The sequence below is a fragment of the Ananas comosus genome, linkage group 17, assembly GCF_001540865.1.
Source record: "Ananas comosus cultivar F153 linkage group 17, ASM154086v1, whole genome shotgun sequence".
NCBI classification, from domain to species: Eukaryota; Viridiplantae; Streptophyta; class Magnoliopsida; order Poales; family Bromeliaceae; genus Ananas; species Ananas comosus.
Genome location: NC_033637.1, coordinates 2,515,291 through 2,525,182, shown reverse-complemented (window position 1 = coordinate 2,525,182; position 9,892 = coordinate 2,515,291). Strand labels below are relative to the sequence as shown.

The following is a 9,892-nucleotide window of genomic DNA, read 5'->3' as shown; positions in this document are numbered from 1 at the left end:
ATATAAACTTAGCTGGAAATATGAATCAATTAAGATTCAAACATGAGACATCGGGTACCAACTATCAAACTCTTTGCCACTTACGCTAGGGACGGTCAGTACAACTTGAAATGTTGAGAGGGTAAAACATATGTTTTTAAAAGTTAGGGAGGAAAAAGTGAAAAGTATTATTTATAGCTTTTTGTAATTTAGTCTTTTTTCTATTCCGAAATATAACAGTAAGTAGAAAAATAGTATGTAGTGCATGGGTGTATAGATGTGTTGTTTGCAGCGCAAGCAATAATAATTAATATTTAAGACAATTATGAATAATATATCGTCTTTGATAAATGAATATTGTATATAATCCTTTTAAATCTCTATCACCCTCTCCTTAATTTTCTTCATAAATATGTATTGAGATTTATGTATTACTGGCCCACAGAGTGTAGTCCCGGCCTATATATATCACGCTTAATTTTTGGCTAACGTGGAGCTTTAACTAAGCACTGTTACATATTATTTACAATTTGTGTCAACACGAATTCCAAATTTGGTAACTTTTTTATCCATCCATTTTTTCGGTTTTATATGGAAATCCGCAAATCTAATGTGAAATATGTTCTTGGTAACATTTGTTTAATTATCTCAATCTCAACATTATCAAGAGAAAATCAAACTACCAAAGAATAAAATGTAAAATAGAATAAAGTTTTAAAAATAGAATCCTATATATCTCTAACGAAACTCGGATTACACCTTACAACAGATTATATATATGAATTCTATTTCCACACCGCAATGCTCGGACACCCTTAACTTTTTAGTTTTTTTGTGAGAGAAATTCTGGTAAATTAAACTAAAAATTGGGTATTAATCCATGAGCGACTTCATCAAACTTACTAATCTCAATAAGGTTATAGAAGCGGTATTTTAGACGTTCTATGTTGCACAGGTACAGCATTGGCAAGGACCGTGCAGGGTGGATCTTGCTGCCAGAGAGCGGCCAGCTGCAGGCGGTCGGTGACATCTGCGCACACAAGGGCCGACTGACGTACTCCCGGGTCGGGGAGAAGGGAGTGGAGGTGTTGCTGCGCGAGGACACGCGGTGGAGGAAGGCTCACGTGAGGAGCTGGAGCGAGATGGACGGTGCCGGAGCCGACGCCTTTGGAAAGAGTTTTGTACTACGAGGTAACGACCGGAAAGCTGATGTACACAGCGCAGGTTTTGAAGTTCCAGCAACCAAAAATCTTCGCTTTGCAGAAGTTGCGAGAGCTCGTTGACATGGTTTTCTCGTATCATAATAGCATGGTTCCAGTGCCCCAGATCGTTAGAGTAAAGAAGAAACTGGACACAGAGGAGCAAAGACCATGGAAAAAAAAAAAAAAAACTTCATGTAGCAGAGTATGTGTATGAACCGCATTTATCTTTCTTTAAAGATGTCGTAGTAATGAAAAATATAGAAAAATTCACCCACCAACACATACAATCACGCATGTCAAATGTTTTGTTTATATAAATTAAAAAAGCAACAACAACATATGCGGCTGCAGGGGTGGAAATGAAGCAGAAATTTGCAATTTGTAAAGTCACAATTGCCGACAATATGCGGAAAATATTTTCAATAACCATCACTGGAGACATCTATAAGCAATTCGCACTATTTGGACTTGTCTTCGAGAAAGAAAGTTAGGCAATCGTACTTCTATTGAAAATATAATCTTGCGATAACCCAATTCACTAATCGACTATAATTGCCTCACGCATGGGTCTGGTCCTGAGCTCAAAAATTTTGAAGCAAATGAGTACTTGGACGAGCAACTAGTAGACAGTGTATTTCCAATTGATCAGAGATGTCCTTCGATCCAATTTCAGCAGCTTTTAAGGGTTAATCTGCATTTTTTTTTCCTAGTATTCTGTTTCCAGAAGTCCATCAATAAGTCCAAACTCTAGGGCCTGGAGAAGATAATCGAGTGTGAGAAAATATTAAACTGTAATACAAAAATGTAGTTAAGTTCATGAGACTGGAAGAACAGAAGTGTTTACTTCGGATGCGGATAGAAAACGATCCCTTTCAGTATATTGTTGCACTTTCTCTAAAGGTTGACCAGTAAAAGCAGCAAACATTTTGTCAATTTTCTGCATAAAGATTAAAAAATTAGACAGTATATATATTAGAAACATGACTATAAAAAAGGTAAAAAGAAAAAACAAAGCTTCTCTTACCGTAGTTCTCTCCATCTAACAACTACTCAGTTCTTAATAGTTCTTTTCTACCTTGCAATTGTGCATTTTTGAATTATTATATGACCAAATAAATATCAGTTTTTTCCTTTTTTTTTTTTTTGTCATTTTGACTCAAATATAGGTTCAAAGAAGCAGCATTGTCAATCAACAAAAAACTCATTGTTTTTCGCAAAACACAGTTGAAATTTTCAAGTAGTCTTCTCTGGAATAAACTTACATGCCGAGATTGAACAGCTTCATTCACTTGTCGCCTCACGTCTTCCACATGACCCTGGAACATGGTCATTAAATCAAAAACCAGAAAAGGATTTTTATCAACCATTTATCATGCCGAGTGCGGTTTAAAATCATACCCCACATCCACTTTGTGGTTGATGTATCATAATTCGAGCATTTGGCATTGCATATCGCATCCCCTTTTCACCACCAGCAAGAAGAAGTGCACCTTGGCTAGCAGCTACACCAAAGCATACGGTTCCCACCTTGGGCTTTATCTGTTTATTCCAAGAGCAAGTGGTTGTTTAATGCAATTGTATTGAAAATATAGAACTTGTTGGAGAAAGACAAATATAGACATTAAGAACTTTGATGGCAGGTGCATGATCCAAGAAAAGCAGGAGAAGACAAAAAGAAATTTGCGCAAACAATTTTACAAACAAACAGTTATAGCATATTTCGGGCACAGATGAACTATATCATAACTATAAATCCACAATTTCAGATCTTACCCATGACATGCAGTCATAAATTGCAAAGATTGAATAAGTGCTTCCACCAGGGCAGTTCAGGTACATCTGGAAAAGAAGTATCTCTTTCAGGTAATAAAACTTGGATGGATGAGAGAGAGAGAGAGAGAGAGAGAGAGAGAGAGAGAGAGGAGAGGGGATAGAGATTGAGCGAACTAGTGATCTTTTATTCAGCATTAAACATTGTTATTCTAAAACAAGTATAAAACATTATAATTTGCAGAGTACGTGGGAAATATACTAAACCAGAATATCAGCATCCTCATCGACAGCAGTAAGCGTCAAAAGCTGAGATATAACACGCTGTGCCACTTGTGAGTTAACAGGCTGGCCTATGAAGATTATACGGTTACGGAACAATACAGACGACAAATCTAATGGTCCTCCAGGAGTCACAACAGCAGGCATTATAGGTGGATTCCCTTTTTTCGCTTCAATGACTGCATCATACCTGCAGGCAAAATCAAGCTTTGCGGCCTTAGAGAAACAACAAAACAAAACTCTATTTATAGTGACAAGCACTTGGCTGAAATTTAAATCAGAAATCGAAGGCAACAAGTTAATAACACTCAGCAGTTTACTCCTCTCCACCTTTGAAGAATAATCAAATAAAGTTTAGCACAAAAAACTTACTAAATTAGGCAAATATATGTCACAGAAGAAATTAATCTCAGTATTTGGACTAATAATATTTTTTATTTTCATCATCTTTTTCCTTTCCTTCCATGAGTGGGGCTTGAGAATACATGAATTTTCCCATTTTTAAATGATGGTGGAGACCCACGCCCAACAAAGAAATCCTCAGTAGGAGCCAAGTCATCTAGGTTATATAATAGAAATGGTAACAGTAACAAAATTATTTCATTAAGCACCATATCATAATACACACAAAGATAAAATTTACTTAATGGAAAGCAACATATAAACCACTTCACCATAACAAAGTGCAAAAATGGAAGAGAGATAAATCAAATAATATCTCTATAAGATTCTACAACCAAGATAAATAGGTTAAGAAAAATAAAATAAAATACTAATGTAACTTACTTTGAAGAGTTATATGTGGATACATGTCCAGGAAGCTTAAGAGAGGCACCAGTTGTTTGGCCATGCAATCCTGGGTGCAGTATGAGAGTTTTTATGTTAGACTACAACCTCCAGACTAATAGGATACTCCGAGACCTTACAACATACAGGAAATACAAACCATTGGCCATGTTCAATTTTATGTCCAGATCTGATGAATCATCAAAGTATACAATTTGTGCTCTAGCAATTGAGAATTAAATGGTGGAGCATACAAGAATGGATTTGCTATTTCTTTTGTACTGTTTTCTATACAAAAATCAAAAAAAGAAAAGGAATTGTCATGTATGATTATAGTTTTGACATGTGCAACATTGAAAGAGTTCAGATTAAAGGAGAAAGAAGGTAAATTATATAAGAGTTGTACACCCTTAGTCATAAAAAAGCCAAAGAATCAGACTAAATGCTATTCCATTAATTCTTATCAAATAGTGGTACTTATTACCTTCAAAATGCATAATAATAACGAGAAAAGAAGAACTTGCAAACTGATGACTACATTAACATCACATATCCAACTACAAAAGTCGTGAATTTCCGGTCAATCCAATTGCCAATTCACGATAGATTAAGATGGCTTGAATTTTATGTCTGCCCTGATAGTCTACTCTTCCTCAAAATACGGATTCAAACCCAGCTCGTAAGCAAATGCAACATTCAGGGTAACTTAAAATCACAAATTTAACATTATACTCATCCTTACACTAATCAAACGGGCTCTTAAATCAGATAATTCCTCTCTCCTACAAAATAGACTTTATCATCAACCCACCATCAAAACACAGCAGGAAATTCTCCCATTTCTCCATAATATCAATTGTAAGGAGATTCTGATAATTGAACATCATTTTATACAATTATCAAGTTCCCTTCTCACATTGAGAAGGGAAATTCTGATAATATCAAGCGTAAGTAGATTCTGGAAATTCTCCCATTTCTCCATAATATCAAGCGTAAGGAGTTTCTGATAATTGAACATCATTTTATACAATTATCAAGTTCCCTTCTCACATTAATCTAACTAATTACAGTCCAAAAAAAGAAGTAAGCAAAAGAGAAAGGAAATCCCCTACTAGTGAGCACAAAATCGATCTAAACCCTTAACAAAATGATTCATCTGATTATCTTCTACCAAATTTTCTCGGTTTCCCAAAGCAAAAAACATAATGCTACAATACTACATAAAGATCGTAGGGATTGAGCTTACCTCGATGATTCAGGGAGCAGGAAATGGTGAAATTGACCGCGTTTCTGAGAATTCAAGTATATATAAAAAAAAAGTAAAGGAAATGGAAATTGGAGAGAGAGAGAGAGAGAGAGAGAGAGAGAGAGAGAGAGAGAGACCTGCGAGGAGAAGAGNTGTGATAAATCTCATGGAAAATAGAGGAGGGAAAATAATTTACAGAGGACGCTGTCGCGGGGGACGAGGAAGAGGAACAGCTAGAGGACTTAAAGGAGGTATTCAAATAAGAAATGTGAAGATTATGATATCTTAAGTAAACGTGTGGTGAGAAATTAAGAGGAGGCTGTCACAGAGTCAAAACGACACTTACATTCCTGACGGCTGAAAAGGATAATAAAGAAGAAGAATATACTTTAAAAATTAAGAGGAGGCTGTCACAGAGTCAAAACGACACTTACATTGCTGACGGCTGAAAAGGATAATAAAGAAGAAGAATATACTTTAAAAATTAAGAGGAGGCTGTCACAGAGTCAAAACGACACTTACATTCCTGACGGCTGAAAAGGATAATAAAGAAGAAGAATATACCTTAAAAAACCAGCTGCCAGGACGCATAAAACGCTTTTAAACGATTTAATTATAAAAGGTATAGTCTACAAAGTTGTATAGTTATTAAATATTTTAATCATAAAGGCCCGCGTAGACACGATATTAGAATACACAGATTCTATCACTTACCAAAGCACTTAGATTGGCGTTAAAGTCAAGCTAAGCTTTTCCACGAACAAATATAGATTTAGTATTATAGGAACATAGTTTGTTCCATCTGGTAACGCACAAAGAGTATCCATCATCCCACGCATACCATCGTTTACAATTAATATATAAAGAAAGGGACAAAAACAACTAATAGTTAAATACTAAGCACTTTTACTACCCTTGCGCAATGGGGAAATTTGATAAGGTTCACAACTACGTAACTTGAACCGGTACAATCCCGGTGAGGTTACTGCAGCGTGTACTAACTTAACCTCTTTCCCTACCTAGCTCTCTGTAAAGATCTACTACGCAAATTGTTCCTTTAATGGTTTTTTTGGTTTTTTTCCAGTTGCAAAGGGAGGATGTAGGAAAAAACTTTTTTCCTTTATAACGTAAAATACATAATAATTTACGTACTTGTCTAATTTTTCAACCATAACATGTATAGTTACGGAATCGTTTTAAATTTCGCTTATGAAAACTTTTTGGATAATGATACGTGGTTATGAGAAATTTTTCCTTTTAATAAAATGGTGAAGGAATACAAAGTTAGTGGGAGATTTCCCGAAAAAAACGTTTACCGGGAGTTTGTTTAAAATAAACGTTTTGATCGGGAGATATTTTAAATAAACGTTTTTACCGGGACGGAGACGGTGCGGTCGCGGTGCAGTCGCGGTGCGCCCGTCCCCGACCCGGTCCATAAGTTCTATTTGTGCCACTAACCAAGTGGCACAGATGTGTGCCACTTGGTTATTGGCACAAGTCACATAAGTGCGCGTTGGCAGCGTTAGTCCTTAATGTAATCTGTGCCCCTTAGCAAGTGGCACAGATTTGTGCCACTTGTCAAGTGGCACAGATTTGTGCCACTTGGTTACTGGCACAGGAAGTCAAGGTAGTGTGTTTGAATCCGAAAACGCCCCGACACTTCTATGAACTTATCCTGTGCCAATTGGTAAGTGGCACAGATACTGTGCCACTTACCAAGTGGCACAAGTTATGGAATCATAACTTGTGCCACTTACTAAGTGGCACAAGTTACACAGGTTATGGCGTTGTCAATTTATGACATTAATGTTCTAAGTTATGTTCTTATGTTATATCTATGGATAGTTATGTGTAGTGTTGTGTAGGCTAAAGGATGAAGAAATCTTATGGAAAACTAGAGCAAAACAACATTGGCTTCGGGAGGGTGACAGCAATACCAAATTCTTCCATTCTGCAGCCAACGGTAGAAGAAGAAATAATAGGATTGATACGGTGGAAGAGGAGGATGCAGTGCTTCGATCAGATGAAGACAAAAAATCTTATTTCTACCACAAATTTAAGGACATATTCTCACCGGATGAATCGGCCCCATCATCCTTCGGGGAATGGAGTGGACTCGTTAGATCGAGTAGGGTTAGCCCAACCAACATGGTACTCTTATCGAGACCGTTTTGCTTTGAAGAAATTAAACAAGCGGTATTTCAATTAGGAAGTGATAAGGCACCGGGTCCCGATGGCTTTCCGCTAAGCTTCTACCAAACATTTTAGGACACCCTAAAAGGAGATATTTTGAATCTTTTCCGCGAGATGTTCGAGGGAAGATTGAACACTTGCCCTATTAATTACGCATTTATCTGTCTAATCCCAAAGAAGGAAGGGGCTAAGAGGGCGAATGACTTTCGTCCCATAAGCCTTTTGAACGGGATACAGAAGATCCTTTCGAAAGTGCTAGCCAATCGGCTAGAGGGTGTTATGAACGAATTGATTTTTCCCTCCCAATCGACATTTCTGAAGGGGAGGAACAACACCAATGCTTTTGTAGCGGTTCAAGATTTGATTGGTTGGGGTTGTAGGTAGGCTGTTGAGGGAGTTGGGATAAAGGTGGATTTCGAAAAAGCGTATGACAGAATCTACTGGCCCTTTTTATTTCGCATCTTAGCTTGGTGGGGCTTTGACGACAAATGGTGTGATTGGATGAGACTTTGTATTTGCAACGCTAAGGTCGCGGTGTTAATCAATGGTGAACCTACCAAGTGGATTAAGACGAGAAGGGGTATAAGGCAGGGAGATCCGCTATCCCCATTCCTTTTTTTATTGGTAGCAGAGTGCCTGACCCGCATGACGAACGAGGCAATTTCAAACAACCTCATGAACGGGCTTGGACCATCTGATGAGTCCAGAATTTCTCTTATCCAATTTGCGGATGATACTTTTTTCTTCGCGGAGGCCAAGAAAAAATATATGAAAAATCTCAAATTTATATAGCAGCTTTTTGAATGGGCATCGGGAATGAGGATCAGCAGAGAAAAGTCAGAGCTTTATTATATTGGGCAGGATGAGGGGAAAGCGACGAGATTAGCAAACCTTCTTGGTTGTAGAGTTGGCTCCCTACCTACCCGATATTTAGGCCTGCCTCTCTCCATCAGACCACCCTCTAAGGAGGAGTGGAGAGGGCTAATCCGTAAATTACAAAGTAAAATCGACGGATGGCAAGTGAAACTCTTGTCGAGAGGGGGTAGGCTCATCTTAGTGAACGCTGTTCTGACGAACCTACCCATTTGCTTCCTCTTGGTTTTCAAAGCTCCGAAATGAGTTACCAAGCGTATTGAGGCACTACGGAGAGACTTTTTCTGAAATGGAGGAATCAGCTCTCCAGGCAAGGGGTGCTTAGTCTCTTAAAAGAGCGTTTGTAGGAGTAAAAAAGAAGGAGGACTTGGAATACTGGACACTGCCACGATGAACCAAGCCCTTCTAGTCAAATGGTGGTGGAAATTTCACACTGCGCCCCAATTGCATTGGAACAAGATTATCCATGCATTGTTTTATCTCAAAAGAAGACCACTAAAGGAGGGAAGATCTTTCAAACCCCCCTCGTTGGCTAAAGCTAAGGCTGAAGCTTGGTTTGTGCGGGATTCACAACAACACTACACTTTTTATAAAAAAATTATTAATTCCCTATGAGTCTCTTTTGCTCTTTAATACATAGGCGTGTAAACTCCGGTTAAGTTAATTTAAGAGAATTGATGGCTATTATAAGGTTAGCCTGATATATATATCTCTCCCTCTCATCTCAACCTGATATAGCACAAGCTATCATAGTTTGTAAAACACGATAACTCAAAAGATGTCAGATTTACATAGCACCCGATTCTCTACACATATTCTGTGTCTTTAATATGATAAGTTGGTTGGTAGTAGAGTTAAGATCTTTTGACGATAGTAAGAATAGTCATTAGGATATAGCGAAGTAACTTCTCATTTGTGTAGGAGTGGGTTTAATGAAACGACCTGTAACAGGTTACAGAAGTGGTAATCTTTAGACCTCTTGTGCGTGGTTCATTTATTCATTAGTTGGCAAAGGAGAAGGTAAGCCGTATTTTGCGTCGTACACAATGGTTGGGTAGGAGAGAATTCATCTAAGAGACGTCATTCACAAGAAAAGGACTCCTGTTCGGTCGTTTTGTGAAAGTGAAAATCTTCCTATGCTTCGAAGGTTTAGAATGAACACGTTCGTAGAGATCATGGGGGTAGCGTGTTGTGTCTTATCCAACTAAACTGGCATTTTACAGGCAGTCATCAGGTAGCGGTCTCGTGTGACAGCCCCGGAAGAAGTCAAGACTTTAACCTGTGGGGTCGGAATTCAAGCTTATAGCATCTTAAATTAGCCACTAGTTATAACGACAGTGTTGGGTCATAGAACGCGGTTAAGGTAAGTAACAAGACGGTCGTGAGTGATTAAAAATCGAAAAACACTAAGCTATTGACCTTGTGGAGGCCCTTTCTGCTAACGTTTCTTCACAGGGGTGTGGTTGCCAGTCAGGTTTTTAGCTATAAAGATGGTAACGGGTTGAATGTCTTACGAGGATTAAATATTTAAAGAAAAACTGTTTCCTAAGGGAAGGTGGTT

General features: G+C 37.9%; 1 protein-coding gene across 1 annotated transcript; it reads right to left on the bottom strand.

Moving 5' to 3' along the window:
- LOC109723334 (ATP-dependent Clp protease proteolytic subunit 6, chloroplastic-like) lies at positions 1,469–5,856 on the bottom strand. The gene is made up of 11 exons (XM_020251669.1): positions 5,830–5,856; positions 5,700–5,710; positions 5,403–5,498; positions 5,266–5,309; positions 4,020–4,089; positions 3,219–3,423; positions 2,955–3,020; positions 2,580–2,720; positions 2,444–2,497; positions 2,026–2,118; positions 1,469–1,935 (listed from the first exon to the last, which is right to left on the bottom strand). The coding sequence occupies exons 1-11, from the start codon at positions 5,854–5,856 to the stop codon at positions 1,888–1,890; spliced, it is 855 nt and encodes a 284-aa protein (XP_020107258.1). The 3' UTR covers positions 1,469–1,887.